Consider the following 19,493-nt stretch of genomic DNA (forward strand, 5'->3'; position numbering starts at 1 on the left):
ACCTGCATCAGTATTTGCTTATCCAGTATATGTTGGATAATATTCATCAGGAAATTAAGTAGATTTATTTCATGCACTAGCTGATTCAAGCATTGTGAGTCAGTTTTCACAGTCAGCAGATTTCCCAGAAATTCTAATGCAGGATGAAGCTGATATGCCCCCTCCAAGGTCCCACTCAAGAGCTTTGAAAATAACAAATAATGCAAGTGTTAAATGGCATGCTGGACATAAAAAAAAATGGAAACTCATATGTATAGTACTATCTACAGCATTTCAAAAGGTGCTCATATTATTGATTACTTTTCTTAAGATCTATTAGCAGACTGTCCTAAAATTACATTGGCTGATGCTGCCTTTAAACCTTGAATGTAAATCCCTGATGCTAATATGAGCTAAAATTAACGTAAAATGTTTTACTGGGAAAACAAGTAGTGTTAAAAGCAACAAGATAAGGTCCTGTGGTCAATAGGTTGCTCATCTAATTGTATGCACCTTCTGTTTTCCCGGATTGACACATTACCACATATTTTAAGAACATACATTAATTCCAAACATGTTATTTATTTTTACACTAACTATATTACTAAATTATTTATTAGATGTTTTTTTATTTAATAGTGAAAGATATGGTGTTGAGTTTCTTTATGTTCTCACCACCACTATGTGTTAAAAAGAGCATGAAGACAATTGCATAAAGAGTGACAATTATTAGCTGGCAGCAGCATACTGTATAATTCCCAAGAAAGGGTTGGTCAGTTTGCTTTATTCAGTAAAACTTTGACGTTTAAGAAGGGTTTTGGCCTAAGCACTAAACTGAATTTGGAAAAGTTATAATTTCATTACCTGAATTCTGGCACCATGCAGTTTTCCCTTTAGTCTGGATATAAATTCTGGATTTGAAATTAGTTTATGATGATGATCAGTCTTCAGCATTTCCATCATCTGGTGCCACTCTTCTTCACCATCTGTTTCCTTTGGTTAAATGAAAGCAGGAAAGTGTAACTTAAATTAAGATTCAAATACACAAACTACACTATAGGGTAACAGAAAAGCTCATAAATATAGTGTTTTTTCACAGCACAGTACTATTTTTTAACAAATTTAATTAATCACAGAAGAAATCACGAAACAAAATAAGGTTTCAGGCTTCTGAACCTTTCTGAGTTACATAAGAAACACATTAACGTAATCTTTACAGTGAATTGCATCACCTTCCATAACTCTGTGATGCTATATTAATAAGTCATGCCATGTTTCAGTGCACTGTTTATTAAGAGATTTCACTTTACTGTACTGCAATTTACTTCTTATATTTACTAGACCGAAAAAAAAAATATTCAGTTGATCTAAATATTCTGCACTGACACCAGTTTATTTACTTGGCAGCTTTTCTGGTTTTCACTTTTCAACAAGATGCACTATGCATTATCAAGTACCTGAATGTAGTAAAGAAAAATGAAACCACTTTTATACATTACTTGTATATGAGATGGCATGCTTTACATGCTGCTTCATGAGTTTTTCTGTAGATACCCTAGTTTTTTCCCCATACAAGTGTTATATTTAATAGTAATTCTAAATTGACCTTGTGTGTAATTGTGAGTGTGTATGAACGTGGCACCTTATGGACTGGAATTCTATCAAAGGTGTTTTTAGCTATGCACTCAAATCTACCAAAATTGGCTCTTACTGTCTGGGACTCAGTATCAGAAAAAGGTCAAAAAATGGGTCAATAAATAGGTCAGAAAATGGATGGGCAGATGGATAAACAGAAGTCAAAATAGTTCATTGTTTATAATGCATGAATTAATTTATTTTTCATAAAATGCTTAAGAAGCTTGTCTTCTTTATTTATTAAAGTAAACTTCACTTTTGAAAAACATGAACATGTCTACATTTAAATATATTTTACATTAAGAGAGTCTTCTATGAATATGATGGGGTACCTTTGTAGACAAGTCCACAAAATGATAAATCAAGCACAACAAAAAGTCTGAAAGTGAAGGAAAACTGTGATAACAGTTATAAAAACATATGAGTTAAATGTTAAACCTAACTTTAGCCTGGGCCACTGAAGCAGGCCAGACTAATGTCAAACCACAGACAAGGGTCTGCTGTGCGAACAGCATAGCTGAGTGCCATGTTTTCTTGAGCTCAGATGAAACTGCACGCATAGTAAGGGACAGTTGTGCTTGCACATTGGCATGTTTTTATCATTAGCTTGTTAAGAGTTACATGTAAACTGATAAAGTACGAGTCATAATAGTTGAATGGTAAAAAGACTAAACTCCGGTGAATGAAGTAATTTAGATTTAAAAACTATATTATAAAAAGCAATTATATATTTTAATAAAGGGATAAGATTTAGCATGATTATTGACCAAGACAAATCCCCTCTGTTCTTGCAAGTATTTCTCAGAAAAATACTCCTTGGAAACTGTGTTTATTCTACAGTATTCCAAGAACATGCAGATTGGATTGACTGTTGACTTTAATGGAATGACACCTCAATTAATGCTGCAAGGATAGGATCTGGCTCCGATTAACTCTAAAAATTTGAGTTTGCTAAATGGACAGATTACAAAGGGCAAAATTTATTATAGCAGATATTAATATATCCTGTCTATTCATTTCATTCAAACATTAAAAACCAACAAAAAATTAAAGAGAAAATAATCATGACCTACTCCATTTTCAAGTTGTACAGATCCCAAGTTGTTTTGGGAAGTTTTCTCTTTCTTGCTAACTTCAGTACCTTCTACTTGGAGTACAGAGAACTCTCTGGCGTAATCATGGCTGATTTGGCCCATCCTGCAAAAAAATAAAAATAAAATCAGAAACAAAAGTTAAGAAATTCACCAGCTATGAATACCATTACAGCATCTATAACGACACGAGAAGATACGGATTCCTGATAACCACAAGCATGCACCACATTATTTTTTGATTAATTCAGATTTTTTTTTTTTGGTAAAGACTTCATGTATGACTTCATTGGCAACAATATGAGCAAAACCCTGGGTATTATTTATTAAATAATTTAACTAAGTGTTCTTACTGTGCACCTGGTGTGGACTCTGTCTTTTCTCCATCTGTACAATCATGCATGGATTTGGTTGTGGGGTTACTTGTCTCCGTATGACAATTTTCTTTACAAATACTTTTTCCTTTTTGAATGTTTGCCTGGGCATCCTTTTGTCAAAAACAGAATAAAAACAGAAAATAATTTCAGCAAAACGTTTTACAGCTTTGATTACTGTCTCAGTAGAATCAAGTATAAAAACATCATACAAAAGAAAAAAAATCCTGCAGTTTCATCCAATCAGTATTAACAGATATTTTTTAAAATGTAATATACAAATAGCAAAACAATTTTTAAACTTATTTGCTAAATTAATCTACTGATGAGAAAGCGTAATTAAATTGGCAAGTCACAGTGATATTGAAAACCAATGCATTTTTAAATGCAACAAATACAAAAGTCATTGTAAATATAAAGTGAGAGTTGAACAGTTGTTACCTCTCTAAGCCGCTTTTCTCTTTGCTCCCGTGCTTTGCGAATAATCCTACCCTCTCCAGTATGTGGAGATGTTTTTTCCTTAGCCTGTTGTAATTTAAGTGCTTGGATTTCTGGACTCGGGCATACAGTTAATGGACTGTCCATTTCTTCATGGGAAAGAACTTTAAAGAAACAAACAAACAATAAAAAGCAAACTGTAAGTCAAACCTTTGAAAATATCAAACCCATAAATCATTTTTTAAAATAAAGGGTAAAAAAACCTACTTACTGAAGATGCCTTGAGCAACAAAAGGATGTTCCAATAGATGTGGCCAAGACAATCGTTTCTGAGGATCCTTTGTCAGCAACCCTTTTAAAAAGCTCTGAGAAATGAAACTAATTAAAATTAAAACTTCACCAAATATTTTTCATTGTAATAATGCTTGTTACAGCACTAAGACGTTACCTCCACATTGACATTACATTTCTGTGCAGAATACATGGGGCTTATTAACAAATTTGAGATGATATTCTGCAATAGGTGAAAAGCTGAAAAACATGAACATGATGCTGGTTCATCACACAACCCACTCATATATACAGTACACCTGCACTTACACAGATGCCAATTTGGAATTGCCAATTAACCAAACCCATGTGCCTTTGAGGATTTGGGAGAAAAATCCACACTAACAGAGGTAGAATGTTCAAATACCATAAAGACTGGCATGGGTTTGAACGCAGAATGCTGCATCACTGAAGCAGCAGTGCTAACTATTGTGCTACCATGTCACTCGCAGAATATATAACTAAAAAATATTCAGTGAAACAATGAAGACTGTGTCAGACATGAGTGCGGAGTCCAACAGATGTCACTATGATCTTACACATCTGTCAGATATTACACTAATTCAGGATGCACTATGGGAAGAAGGCAAGATGGCAAAGGAAGTGTGATGCTCTCGGCAATGTTCTGTTGAGAAACCTTGGAACCTGGCATTCTTGTGGGTATTACTTAAAGACAGTTGCAGACCACGTACTGTATGCCCCTTTATGACAATGGTATTCCCTGACCGAGGCAACCTCTTTCAACAGGAAAATGTGCCCTGCCACAGTGCAAAAAATTATTCAACAATTGTTTGAGCAATGTCAAAAGAGTTTAAGGTATTGACTTGGCCTCACCTTGCAACTTAGATGACTTAAAAAGGATTCGCAATTAAGGTCCTCCTTAAGACTCCTTCACGAGTCTTGTGGAGTACATTCTCGGATGGGTCAGAGCTGTTTTGAAGGGGTCATACACAATAACAGGCAGGTGGGTTTATTGTTGTGGCTGATTGGTATAATTGACGTGGATGCAGAAAGCTGCTTTTTACATACCATTTGCTTTTTTTTGGTGCATTGTGTGGGCTGGGTGGGTGTAGAATTCCTGGCCTGAATTTTAATCCCAGTCAGACTCTGACTAAAGGGGATATTTCTTTATCCTCGCAAAAGTATTGTATTTAGGGGTTTTAACAATTTATATACTTATTCATTTTTATTAAGTACACCAATTTTTTAATGAATAATTTTTTTAATGTACTACACGTTTGAATTGAATATCCGACTCTCCCAATAATTTATTGGTCAAGAATTTCAAAACAAAAGTACAGTATTATGGTCATTTGTTTATGACGTTTGATAAAATTATGTTGTTTATAAGGTTTGCTGACATTTTCAGAAGTATATATTTAAGAAGTATATAAGATATTTTAGCAAAAATGCATGCGTTTTCCATATTTTGAACATACACCTGGATAGCTGATGTGTGGATTATGCGACATGAGTAACATGAGGATTTGTTTTTTGTTTTCCATGGAGGTGTTTCACATCATTTACTGTTATACAGTATTGGTCACCATTGAGTTCTGTTATATCATAAACCTTTTTCTTTCCACTCTGCACGAAGGAGAGATTAAAATTATTTCTCAGCCATCACAAGTAATGCATAAAAATTGATATATATATATGATTTTTGGGTGGAATAAACTTTTAAGGCCAACTTTTTGAAATCAAACTTTACATTTTAGGAGTATTTTAGAATTTCTACTGTATACAACAGCCTTTGCTCTGTTGTTTCAAGCTACCCACATAAGTGATCAGACTTTCCTATTACTTATAACTGTGCATCAATGTAGAATTAGTTTACTAAATTGGATGACTAAGTGCAGAAACTATTCATAATTGGAGACTGCACCACATTCACTCCTACACTATTCAAATATGTGTCATATGTGTATTAGGCAATTTTTTTATACTAATAAAGAAGACTTTGGTTTAAAAAACACCAAATGACCAATATAAATTGTTTACAGTTTAATTTTCAGAAATTAAATATGTAATTCCAGTAGCCTTGTTAACTGCATGTCTCTGAGATTATTCACTTCTCTAACAAATTAAGTGCCATATGACAGGAGAGATTTGCTTTCTACTTCAAAACATTAACAAATGTTTGGCCAATGTGAAAGTTGTGAAACATGTTAATAATTAGTCATGGTTGGCACCCAACCTATGATTGTATCCTGTCTTGTGCTCAGTGCAGTCAGGATAGGCCCCTGACTCCCAGGGACCCTGAAATGGATACACAAGTCAGAAAATGGATGGTTGGATGGATGACTTTGGCCATGTTCACAACAAACTGATAATAAATGGGTTTTTCCATTTCTTTTATCAAAACTGTGAATAACACTGTATTAACAATCAAAAAAATATCTCTCTCTCAATTCACTCACCTGGCCTTTGCTTGGTCACAACATCACACTCTCAATGCAATCATGAATTGTGTAGTTTTATTTCACAATTAATTCCATAATAGCATGAAAGAGGCACTAAAGAAATTTTTTTTATTTTGGAAAGCATAGTGGGATTCTTCAGCTTTATTAAGCTAAACCATGCGGGACAAAGCAATAAGTGGGAAACCCAACCGGAAACTCACGATCTGGAAGCACTTCTCAGTTGCAGTTACTTATCTCTCTTTCTCTTTCCCTTTCTTTACTTGCCGCTTCCTACTTATTTTTTGGTTGTGATCTCTCACGTAGCACCCAGTAATTCTTTGCATACATACCAATTTATTTTCTATTCATCCTTCCATCCACAATCTAACTCACACTATCCAGTTCAGAGTTTCAGCAGCTGGAGCCCATCACAGTAACATAAAGTGTGATACAGACACCAAAGGCAGATGAGGTGATGATCTATCACAGAACACATTCATACATACACACACACACACACACACAAACACAAACACCAAGTCACACAATAAGGACATGCCACGTAACCAAGTACCCTCACCTGTACAATGTGAAAGGAAAAAACTACCTATATATACACAGAGAAAGCTCATGCAGAAATGGGGAGAACATAAAACAGACTATACATTAGTTGGGATTCACGATTAAGTGTTTTAGGCAGCTGTACCATCCACTACTGTACCGTTGATATCTTGAACCTTACTCTTATTCGATGTTAATGTTGATTTATTTTGTTTTATAATTATGTCTTTCATTTTTCTATTCTTTAATATGAAAAGCACTTTGAGCTACTGTTTGTATGAAAATGTGCTATATAAATAAATGTTGTTGTTGTTGTTATATCTAATTATTGTCCATCTTTAATAAATGTCAAAAAATGTTTCTTGTTCTTCTCTATAAAATGGTATACATTACAAATGTGTTAAAATCTCATACCGTACACTCCGGGCTCATGGAATCAGGCCATTTCACAGGATCCTTCACGATCAACCTTACTAGCTGGAAGATGGAGTTTGTATAGAATGGAGGAACCCCTGTGTGGAGTTCATACAAAATACAACCCAAAGACCATAAATCTGCTGTATGATCATACGGCTTTTCTTCAACAAGTTCTGGAGACATGTATAGTGGTGTGCCTTTGATAGACGTTAGCACTAGAGTGGAGACACTCATGGCACGTGCAAATCTAAAGAAAAACATTAAAGAAATACTTGTCAGTGTATATAAACAAAATAACCTTGGATAAATTATTTTTAAAAAGTTTATGTTTACCAACCTATTATTTAATATAATCAGAAAGAATAATATTCTCCATTGTTTAATGCTGCAAATATATCAGGTTTAATTAGTAGCTATATAATTAAGTTTTGGTAGTTAAGCTCCTACCACTCACTTACCTGTGCTAAATTAAAGATGATTAATCCAAGGCTAAACAGAGTACATATTTTGTGCCAAATAATAAGTGGAACAATCACATACATGTCGGCTAATTTTCATGTTTTGCTTTCATTGGATATAAACTATAATAAAGTACTGTTTGGACTTTTAAAGCTTAACCTTTAATGTTCATTTTAAGCATTAATCACTAACGACATTGAAGCTAACTGCTATCCAAAACCTTAAGAAACAAAGCATATATACAAAAAAAGCAAAAATGAAACAGCATGTTTTTATACTTTTGATCATTATAAAAACAAAAATTTAAATGGATGAGAAATAATTTTATCATAATTAAAGGAGATTGAAAAATACCTTAAGGACACTTTCTCAGAAATGTAAGAGTGTAAGATACATAATGTTCTACAGCTTTAATTAGAAAGGTCAGGGAGGTGTTTCAGCAGTTACAAATGAAACTATTTCTCTATAACTAAAATTATACAGGGCAGATTCAGTGAACCATGTGATTATGAACTAATAAATAAATGCTTAGAAAATGAATTGATTGATTCAGGGCACTTGTGATAGATGATAGGGGTCAGTATTTAAGGATTTACAATACTGTACATAAGATTTACTACTTGCAAAACACTAACAGACAAGATTAGTTCTCCTTCCTCTTAAATAGAATAGGTCACACAGAGTACTCAGTTAATGTTTTGCCTAATTTTTTTCTCTGTACTTCTATTAATTGCTAATTTAACAAAATAATGATCATGCATTGTAGTTGAAATGATGCCTGCCCAGTGCTTAATTGTATAGCTTTTTTTCAATTTTATAAACAGCAGAATGAAAAATGAAAAGTGGAAAATAAATGTTAAAGGATGTAGGAAAATAAATAAAAGTCTGACTAATACTCAGAGGAGAATGGCCAGACTGGTTTGAGCTGATAGATAGGAAACAGTAACTCAAATAACCACTCATTACAACTGAGGTATGCAAAAGGGCATCTCTGAACGCACAACGCATCGAACCTTGAAGCAGATGGCCTATAGCAGCAGGAGACCACACCAGGTGCCACTTCTGTCAGCTAAGAACAGGCAAGTGAGGCTACAATTTGCACATGCTCACCAAAACTGGACAAGAGTAGACCGGAGAAATGTTGCCTGGTCTGACGAGTCTCAATTTCTACTTCCACATTCAGATGGTAAGGTCAGGATTTGGCGTCAACAACATGAAAGCATGGATCCATCCTGTCTTGTATCAATGGTTTTGGCTGCTGGTGGTGGTGTAATGGTGTGGAGTATATTTTCTTGGCACACTTTAGGCCCCTTAGTACCAATTGGGCATCGTTTAAATGCCAGAGCCTACCTAAATATCGTTGCTGACTAGGGATGAGCAAATATTGACGAGTTTACTTCGCCGTTTGTACCCCAAAATCACGGAAATGTTCACGATATTCGCTGAACTTGGCGAAATGCATTAAAGTCAATGGGGGAGGACTAAGTGAACTAGAGTTGAAAGGATTATAATGGTGCAGTCATCTTTAAAGTGTCCCTGAGGGCTAAGGAAACATCTCTCAACTATATTGGACAGATTATTGGGACCAAAAAGGTAACCTGAGCTGTGCGACACCAGTGCCAACCACTGGACCACCGTGCCTCTGTGATATCAAAGAACAAAAGAACCTTTTCAGCCACAATAATGAAACATACAGTTAGGTCCATAAATATTTGGACAGAGACAACTTTTTTCTAATTTTGGTTCTGTACATTACCACAATGAATTTTAAATGAAACAACTCAGATGAAGTTGAAGTGCAGACTTTCAGCTTTAATTCAGTGGGTTGAACAAAAAGATTGCATAAAAATGTGAGGCAACTAAAGCATTTTTTTAACACAATCCCTTCATTTCAGGGGCTCAAAAGTAACTGGACAATTGACTCAAAGGCTATTTCATGGGCAGGTGTGGGCAAGTCCGTTGTTGATTTGAGGCGTGGTGCTTGCATGTGGAAGATTTTGCTGTGAACAGACAACATGCGGTCTAAGGAGCTCTCCATGCAGGTGAAAGAAGCCATCCTTAAGCTGCGAAAACAAAAAAAAAACCCATCCGAGAAATTGATACAATATTATGAGTGGCAAAATCTACAGTTTGGTACATCCTGAGAAAGAAAGCAGTACTGGTGAACTCAGCAGCGCAAAAAGACCTGGACGTCCACGGAAGACAATAGTGGTAGATGATCGCAGAATCATTTCCATGGTGAAGAGAAACCACTTCACAACAGCCAACAGAGTGAACAACACTCTCCAGGGGGTAGTAGTATCGATATCCAAGTCTACCATAAAGAGAAGACTGCATGAAAGTAAATACAGAGGGTGCACTGCAAGGTGCAATCCACTCATAAGCCTCAAGAATAGAAAGGCTAGATTGGACTTTGCTAAAGAACATCTAAAAAAGCCAGCACAGTTCTGGAAAAACATTCCTTAGACAGATGAAACCAAGAACAACCTCTACCAGAATGATGGAAAGAAAAAAGGTATGGAGAAGGCGTGGGAACAGCTCATTATCCAAAGCATACCACATCATTTGTAAAACACAGTGGAGGAAATGTGATGGCTTGGGCGTGCATGGCTGCCAGTTGCACTGGGACACTATTGTTTATTGATGATGTGACACAGGACAGAAGCAGCCGAATGAATTCCGAGGTGTTCAGAGATATACTGTCTGCTCAAATCTGGCTAAATGCAGTCAAATTGATTGGGCGGCTTTTCATGATACAGATGGACAATGACCCAAAACATACAGCCAAAGCAACCCAGGAGTTTATTAAAGCAAAGAAGTGGAAAATTCTTGAATGGCCAAGCCAGTCACCTGATCGTAACCCAATTGAGCATGCATTTCACTTATTGAAGACTAAACTTCGGACAAAAAGGCCCACAAACAGCAACTGAAAGCCTCTGCAGTAAAGGCCTGGCAGAGCATTAAAAAGGAGGAAACCCAGCATCTGGTGATGTCCATAAGTTCAAGACTTCAGGCTGTGATTGCCAGCAAAGGGTTTTCAACCAAGTATTAGAAATGAAAATTTTATTTCCAGTTATTTAATTTGTCCAATTACTTTTGAGCCCCTGAAATAAAGGGATTGTGTTAAAAAATGCTTTAGTTGCCTCACATTTTTATGCAGTCTTTTTGTTCAACCTACTAAATTAAAGCTGAAAGTCTGCACTTCAACTGCATCCGAGTTGTTTCATTTAAAATTCATTGTGGTAATGTACAGAACCAAAATTAGAAAAAAGTTGTCTCTGTCCAAATATTTATGGACCCAACTGTATACAGGACAGCATAAAAAATAAGATATCTCTGCTTGTGAAGTTGTAATGTTTCACTAGAAAATCGTGCTTGCGAAAATTTCACAATAAAAGCGTTAATGAAATGATGATGAGTGAGACAAGAACATCACACATTACAGTAAGAAAGGAGATTATTTTAATAAGTAGTGTCTTGTGAGAGGACTCAATATTAGAAGTGTCACATGATTAGTATGGGATGTTGTAATAGTTACTTACAACAGCATGAATATTTACAATACATGTACATGTAACATGAACAGGTTAACAGAGCATATTGGATAAGCAGAGAAATGCAGGGCACATGTAAGTCGGTATGTGTGAATTGTAATGTATTATGCCGACGTCTATAATTGTCAGAATACACGATTTGTTGCATAAACATTATCATCAGTGAAAATATTCCTGTGTGTAACCCGCAAGTACCTGTATGTTTAACCCGGGTTTCAATGTAACTTAGGATAATGTAGTGTACAACTGTCCATGGGTAAAAATAGGGCCTAAATAATAATAAATAATAAATAGGGCCTAAATAATAATAAATAAACTCCGACGTTATTAAATGTTTGCTGTTGTGACTTGGCGATAGTCATACAATTTACTAAATGAACGGGGAATTGTCTATACCATAATATGAAGGGAATATCTTGTTTTGAGTTGTCAAGTGTTATGAAATCCCTCTAGTTTTTCCGGTGTAATATTTCTTGTTGTCTGGCAGTTTGCCGCTGCTCTTCAGAAAGGTGTGTTTTTCGTTCGCTGTCAAGGTGCAAGACTTGCTGCTGCTGATCTTTGGATAATGTCACTCTGTGGTTTGTCATACATTTTCTTTGTTGTTCTAAGGCATCTTGCCTGTGCTGGTTGGTCTGGCGTGATGTAGATGTTTCTGCTTCTTTGTGTTGGTATGAGTATGTAGGCCTGCGAGACCGTTTCTGTTGGTTGCAGCTAGGATGTATGTGCCTTTTCTTTTTATCGGGAGGTTTACAATGAAATGAAGGAAAGAGGAGGTGTAAAATGGTGGTGTTATAATGCAGTTTCGGTCAGTAGCAAAGAATGCACTGAATAAACAGTCAAATACCACAGTCGATAATTGGTCATATTGAAGAATTGAACACTTGAAGATAAGCCTAAGACCAAAACTCTACCAGGGACACAAAACATTATGGGTTCTGACATTTATATATAAAAAAAGCTCATAAATCAGTATCAATTATCAGTAAATAATTCTACGAATAAAGGTATACGCAAACACAGTAAATTCACTGCAAATAACACTTAGGCAAAAATTCCCTGATCAACACTACTGCTGACCATATCCATCCTTTTATGACTGCAGTGTGCACATCTTCTGGTGGCTACCACCAGCAGGATAACGAGCCATGTCACAAAGCTCAAATCATCTCAAACTGGTTTTTTGAACATGACAATGAGTTCACTGTACTCAAACGGCCTCCACAGTCACCACTCAACTCAATCCAACAGTGCACATTTGGAATGTGATGGAATGGGAGACTCACATCATGGATGTGCATCTTACAAATCTGCAGCAACTATGTGAAGCTGTCATGTCAATATGGACAAAAATCCCAAAGGAATGTTTCCAGCACCTTGTTGAATCTATGCCACAAAGAATTAAGACAGTTCTGAAGGCAAAAGGGGGTCCAACCCGGTACTAGCAAGGTGTACCTAATAAAGTGGCTGGTGAGTGCATAGTATACAAGGACTATGGAGAAAAATATATCCAAAGGTTATTAAAAGTACAACAAAGTCAAATTATATTTTTGAAGTCGAAAAGGATTGCATTTGAGCAATGCATATAATTTAAATGCATATAATGTAAAATTCGGAGGAAACTGATAAGCTATATTGTGTATATTGAGAGTGACAAAAAGTATATATTGGAATAAATGAGTAAAAATATCTAATAAACTGGCCACATATTAAGAACAAAAATAGATAGATAGACAGATAGATAGATATATCTTTTTGTGAGTATCATGGAGAAATACATACCCAAAGTCACAAAGCTTTACTACCCCACTCTTGCCAAGGAGGATATTTTGAGGTTTCATATCACGGTGAAGAATCCGATGAGAGTGCAAATAATATAAAGCAGATACCAGCTGGCATGCAATCTGACACACCTAAAAAGCATAATAATTTATTAAAAAGTCAACTTTATCTAAGACGTTATCAGCTCACACAGTGATTGAGAAGAAAAACATCAGACCTTGACCTAAAGAACTATAAGAAACAGTGTTTGAGCGTTGACCCTTTCTTCACAAATACGACAAAAAAGAAATGCATTACATATCTAATCTAAAATGTAAATAAATAATTTTAAAGTATAGGAAAATATAGTACACATAACTAATTCTATAACAAATGCTTATTAGGCAGACACAGCAGATCAAGCTCAGTAAAATTTAGTAATCCAGTAAAACATAACAGCACATTCTCTGAATCTACACTAATAAATATATACAATAAAAATAACTTTTCTTGAATAATGGCAAAATTATCCATCCATCCATCATCAAACCCTCTATATCCTTACAGGGTCCCCTCATGGGGACGGCAAAATTATTTTGGCCTTATTTTGAGTAACAATTCTGCTAGTTGACATGATGGAGAAAGATATAACCTGAGAAGTATGCAGTTTTCCCACAGGAAGCTTAAAGGACAAGTAATGCAGCACTTTAAGAAGAAACAGTGAGACCACGGAAGACTGTGAAGACACTGTAAGACTCACTGGTGAAAAGGCATCAGCATATGACAAGACCACTCATTTTATAATAAACTCTGGAAGGACTGAGGGCTAGTACTCACCCCCTTAATTGCTGGAGGGCAACAAACTGCACTGGACTTGGTAAATACAGATTGAGTCGCTCTAGTTAATAAGTATATTGATAACTGTGTACTTAAAAAGCAAAATCTCAGAAGAAAAGTGACGGCAGGTTCTAGTTCTAGCCCCTGACTCCAGAAGAGAGTCTTGGTCAGAGTTAAAAGCCACCTATTGCCCAAATTCTTGTTAGGCCTCTTTGTGGAAGGCAATATTTGGTGAAGACTCAAAAGGTAATGTGAGGCTATATTGTTCTAGAGAGAAAAAGGGAGAGGAAGATGGGAAGTAAGGAAGGGAATGCTTTTATTGTACTTTTTAGGAAGGCAAAGGATGTATTATAAGTGACACATATCCCAGAATGGCAATAGGGCATTTACTTTTTTTTTTTTTTACCTCTTTATATTTTCACCACAAGAATCCCTCCCTTATTATATTTTTTAATAAGGGCACCATCTTGACTGCTGTTGCTTTCCTTTAACTTATTCAGGTGTAGAGATTTCAATGAATCACACAGACACAGAGTGCTTTCAAAATCAAAGAATCTTAAGTGAAATAATAAAACATAACATGCTGCTTCAACAACATAATTCAGCAAGAAAGGTTCTGTTTTATGGGCGTCAGCTGTCTAGCACATACATCTGCTCTTAACTTAGATGTACACTGAGTCAGTATGAGTTCTATAGGGTTTTTTGTTTTGTCTTTAGTCTTCACTTTCCAGTAAATAATCGGCAACAGCACAGCTCAAAGAAAACATTTGACAAAAGAAACATTCCAGGAATCCATTTTTTAGATTAATGCAGTAGTTTTTGTTGAGAATAAAAAGGATGCCTGGGGTACAAGACGCTCATTTGTTGACTTTTACTAGTGTATCATTAGCTGTAAATAGTTTCTGAATTTGAAAATTAAACAACCTAATAAAGTAAACTTTTAAAGACTGTAGAAGAAAAAAATATAGCACCTTTTCACTGTGACCAGCATTCAAAAGGACAATATAAGCACAGAGCTAAACTAAAATTTCTTAAATGCATATAGTACAATTACAGCACAGACAAGTTAATTGAGGTGGAAATGTGACTGAATTTGTAGCTTTGCGGTCAAAATGCATTTAGCTATTAGACAACACATTGGGAGAATACTACATCTGCTACACCAAAAATGAAATGGTTATGCATCAGCTGGCTCAACCCAAGGGATATTGAAAATACTGATGCCACAATAATACATTCCTAATGGGAAAAAAGTTTAAATTTAAAATGCAATTACATTTATACAAAAAATATGTATTTACAAATGCAATGCAAAACAACATTTTCACAATCCACATACTACAACATTTTAGGTTAAAATAATTGATCAACATATAGATAACCAGAAATGACACTGTGGACATCAATCCCATATGAGTGAGCTATATTAAAATCAGAAGCAGAATGTTTAAATAAAATTGATAGTGTAATACTGAAAACACAACAAAACAGCTAATGCTAATTGAGAAAGAAAATGATTATGTTCCTTATGTTACCAAGCTGCAGAAAAGTGAATGCATTAGAAGCTAATTAGTTTTGAAAAACTGGCTGAAAAGTTTTGCCAAGCTAAGCAAGTAGACTCAATTACATATGACATAACATGTACAGTAGGTCACTACCAAATTCCTTAGGTTATTGCTTAGATTGTGCACAGAAAAATACAAGTAAATGAGTGTATTATCAGAAAAATCAATGATTAAAGTCAATGAATCCAAACTGATTTTGAGTCGATGTTCTCATTGTTGTAGGATAAAACAAAATGGATTGTTTGCATTTTTTTTTTTGACAAGACTCAAAAATGAAAATTAGCAACATGCAACTTACTTGACTTTCTGGCAAACGTCCATCATCCTCCAGAATTTGAAAGAGTTCTCCTTCTGCATACTCCGTTACCACAACAACCTATATGAAAAACAACAGTCTTTTCAGCATTTGATATGCAAGATGAGGATGTTATTCAGTTATTCTTTTCTCTCTTCCAAAAACCAATTTTTGTATTATAGTAATACACTGCTTCATCACATATTCACAGGTCTCTCAATAACCAATACTAATTCCCCCGGGTCAGTTCAGAGTTGATCTTAACCAATATGTCTTTATGACACAAGTGGCTGCCATTAAACAACATTAAACACTATTCAAAGCACTTTAAAAAAATAATAAAAATCAACATGTGAGTTTGCTTACCTCTCTCTCTGTCTCAAAGCTGTCAAGTAAGAGTACAATATTAGGATGCTTAAGGCCTCTCATTATTTCAATTTCTCTTTTTAAGCTTTGTAAGTCTTTCTCTGAGCGACCCACTTTGGGAATGAACTTTAATGCGACCACCTTAAAGAAGAAAAATTAAAAATTGACAAAATATTCCACTAAAAGCGGTTTGTCTTAGTTTAGATATTTTCCATATATTTTTTATATTCAGGAAAAAAATCATGACTGCAGTTTTTGCTAATTATAGGTGATTTCTTCAAAGAGTAAAATGCAAAATACCATCTTAACATATGGACACAATGGGCATTGGCCAGGGGCCCACAATGTTTCTGATGCTTATGTATGTTTCGGTTTTGCTCTCAAAACAGGGGCCCCGTGAACTATTTTGCCCAGGAGCCTATGATGCTGTTAAGATGATCCTGTCCGTCCTGCTTTCAACTTCTAGTAAAGAGTTGTATGCTGTCAAATCCTATCATTGCAGCACCTGGTGCAAGGTAGGAGTTAACTTCTAAATGGGAGACCAGCCCACTGCAGGTCACATTCATTCTGGGACAATTTCGACATACCCCAATTAACCAAAAATCATACAGTATAAAGTTTAAAGTATAGGAGGAAACTAACCTAAAGAGACCACATAACTAGGAAAAAAGGAAAACAAATTTCACTGTTACTCCATCATCAAAGTAACCGTGAACACATCTGTTTGCATACTTTCAATGATAACAGGCTGGTCAACACTGACGGAGCTAATGTGCTCAACAACGTCATGTTCATACTGCTACAGGTATAAGAGAATGCCTTCGCGTTCTGCGTGAACACATGACACGAGACAAGCATGAGGACATTTTGTATGGATGTAACAAGAAGTATTATGTTATGATGAAAATGTAACAGGAAGTATTATGTTATGATGCAATACAAAATGAAAGGATACGACTAATCACTCACTTATCTAAGAAAACACCGCAATGTGGCAAAAGGCAAGTATAATGACAGTAGGTACTTTACATTTTAAGAGTCCTTACCTGGCCACTGTACTTCTTGCGGCCTTTATACACTCTCCCGAAAGACCCTTCCCCGATCACTTCTAATACGTGGTACTTTTCCATCTTTTTTGCAAAGGGAAAGACTTCGTTCTAGGAATATGAAATCACAAGATTCTAGTACCTGGTTATTTATTATAGACAGTTTGGAATGCACCAAGAATTAAATACTTTATTTTTTTATAATAAGGATATTACTACAGGGCATCTAAGATATTATAAATCAGGTTTAGTTTTGTTAAAACTAATCAAAAAGAAAGAGAGAAAAAACACAATTAGTAATTCTTTAGTGCCAATTGTTCGTTTAACCAAGATACTGAATGCAGTCTCCATAAGTTCTAAGGACGTATCTCTCAGTCTCTGTATTAGAGCGCAGTCGCATTCATTAAACAAGTAATGTTTTGTGTTTAATTTCATGAGGTAGCCTTCTCCAGGAATAAGTGATGCTCCTAGCAACTCTGCCATAATAATAGTTAAGTAAACGACACTGTTGAAGTAACAACAACCGCCAAATATAAACGTTCAATAATCAGATGCAAATCTTAAAATATGTCAGTGCAAACGTCATATGCGTAATCTGACTTACCTACTTTTTCTGCATTAGACCGAAAGCCGGTAATTACAAAAAAAAAGTTCCCGATGTGTTCTATGCAAACAACAATCGGTGCTGTACACAGAGTAAATGCCAACTCGAAATGAACAGTGTCCACTTTGTACCAGATCAAAACATTGTACCGATATTTTTATGCTTAATATATTAATTGAAAACCACTACAAAAAATGGATTTTATTGAAATAATGAGTTAAGATTATTTATTTAACCTATTCAATTATTCAGGCAGTTCAAAGGATCCCAAAATATCCGAAACGTGTGAGGACCCCGTCTCTTAGCAACCGCACTGCTTCTTGACGACGTATAGACAACAAACTATTTAACAGTCTGCACATGTTTGTTTTCTAAAACCAGTCAATCATCTTTAGTTTGCGTGTTTCCTCTGATATCATAGTTAAAATGTCATAATGTTCCTATTCTTCTGCCATTCCATTTACTCCCTATATTATGCTCGCCCTGTTTGGACGTATTTCATATTTAAGTATTAAGTTTGATATTTAAAATAAACAGGTTTCAAACCACGAAGATAACAACCGGTTTAAGTTTTTTTTTTTTTTGTAATATCCTTAAAACAGAATTAAAAGCAAGATTGAATTAATCTTGTATTAGGTGCAGTACGCTCTTAATTTAAAATTGACCCGGTGTTAAGTGAGTATATGCTGATTTGGACTGGCGGTCCATTGAATGTTGGGTCATGCTTTGTTCTAAAAGGCAGTGATGTGAGTCGGCGGCCATGTACTTAGGTTAAAAAAGCCTACTTTGGCGAAGAATGTGCTTTTGCTATCCAAGCATCGACACCGCAAGCTTTATCACTAGCCGTTTCGCCAATACTGGACTGTAAACGGCGGTGGTAAAGTCTAATATCACCATTGATGTCACCGCTGCAGTTGCACAGTTAGGAAGGACATAGCAAGCGATTGTTGTCAGTTGTTCTTTAGTACGTAGCCTATAGCTAAATCGTCCGCAAGACTTTAAATAATGTTAGCATTTACTTCCCGGATGGAATTGAAGAGTCGCATAGTGTGGGGGAGGAACGATCTCCTCAGTCTGTCAGTGGAGCAAGACAGTGACAAAAGTCTGTCACTGAAGCTACTCCTCTGCCTGGAAGTGACACTGTTCAGTGGATTCTTCATGATTGACAGGAGTTTGCTTAATGCCCGTCGCTCTGCCACAGATGTTAAACTGTCCAACTTTACTCCTACAATAGAGCCTGCCTTCTTAACAAGTTTGTCCAGACGTGAGGCGTCTTTCATCTTTATGCTGCCTTCCCAGCACACCACCGCGTAGAAGAGGGCACTCGCCACAACCGTCTGGTAGAACATCTGCAGCATGTTGCAGATGTTGAAGGACACCAACCTTCTAAGAAAGTATAGTATATCTATACTAAAGTATATAATGTACTGTATATATGAAGTAAAGTATATCTATTATTAGGCCAGTATAAGCATAAATAAAGTTAGTTTAAAGGTTTATTCAAACTGGACTGTTTTTCTGCTTTTCCACGTCTTATGTAGTTGGCTGAATACACCCCACTGCTTAATGAATGTTTGAATACTGTAATTCTAACAGTGCCTCGTTGACATCTACACATTATAAATATGGCTAGACCACTTAAATGACTTTTTAAATATTTTTTGAGTTTTTTTGATGAGCAGTACAATAAAGCTATACATCACAGTCACAAAATTGTGTTCATTCTCCCCTCCTACCCAATAATCGCGGCAATCCTGATTACAAGAAAGCAAAGCTACAAAA

General features: G+C 35.6%; 1 protein-coding gene across 3 annotated transcripts in view; it reads right to left on the minus strand.

Moving 5' to 3' along the window:
- The window catches only part of stk36 (serine/threonine kinase 36 (fused homolog, Drosophila)), a 45,621-nt gene extending 27,812 nt beyond the window's left edge, over window positions 1–17,809 (minus strand). For 2 of the 3 annotated variants that reach the window (XM_039763983.1, XM_039763980.1), the window contains exons 1-12: window positions 17,712–17,809; window positions 17,108–17,218; window positions 16,062–16,202; window positions 15,699–15,776; window positions 13,020–13,150; window positions 7,225–7,474; window positions 3,789–3,882; window positions 3,521–3,681; window positions 3,059–3,192; window positions 2,688–2,811; window positions 844–972; window positions 3–182 (exon numbers count right to left, since the gene is read on the minus strand). In XM_039763983.1, coding sequence (XP_039619917.1) covers window positions 3–182; window positions 844–972; window positions 2,688–2,811; window positions 3,059–3,192; window positions 3,521–3,681; window positions 3,789–3,882; window positions 7,225–7,474; window positions 13,020–13,150; window positions 15,699–15,776; window positions 16,062–16,202; window positions 17,108–17,191 — 1,506 coding nt within the window. In that variant the 5' untranslated portion in view covers window positions 17,192–17,218; window positions 17,712–17,809. Of the gene's footprint in view, window positions 1–2; window positions 183–843; window positions 973–2,687; window positions 2,812–3,058; window positions 3,193–3,520; window positions 3,682–3,788; window positions 3,883–7,224; window positions 7,475–13,019; window positions 13,151–15,698; window positions 15,777–16,061; window positions 16,203–17,107; window positions 17,243–17,711 lie in introns of all 3 variants that reach the window. The other variant, XM_039763981.1, reaches the window with a different exon arrangement.
- Between the last annotated feature and the right edge of the window lie 1,684 nt (window positions 17,810–19,493).

This window comes from Polypterus senegalus, chromosome 9, assembly GCF_016835505.1.
Source record: "Polypterus senegalus isolate Bchr_013 chromosome 9, ASM1683550v1, whole genome shotgun sequence".
In the NCBI taxonomy this organism is placed as follows: Eukaryota; Metazoa; Chordata; class Cladistia; order Polypteriformes; family Polypteridae; genus Polypterus; species Polypterus senegalus.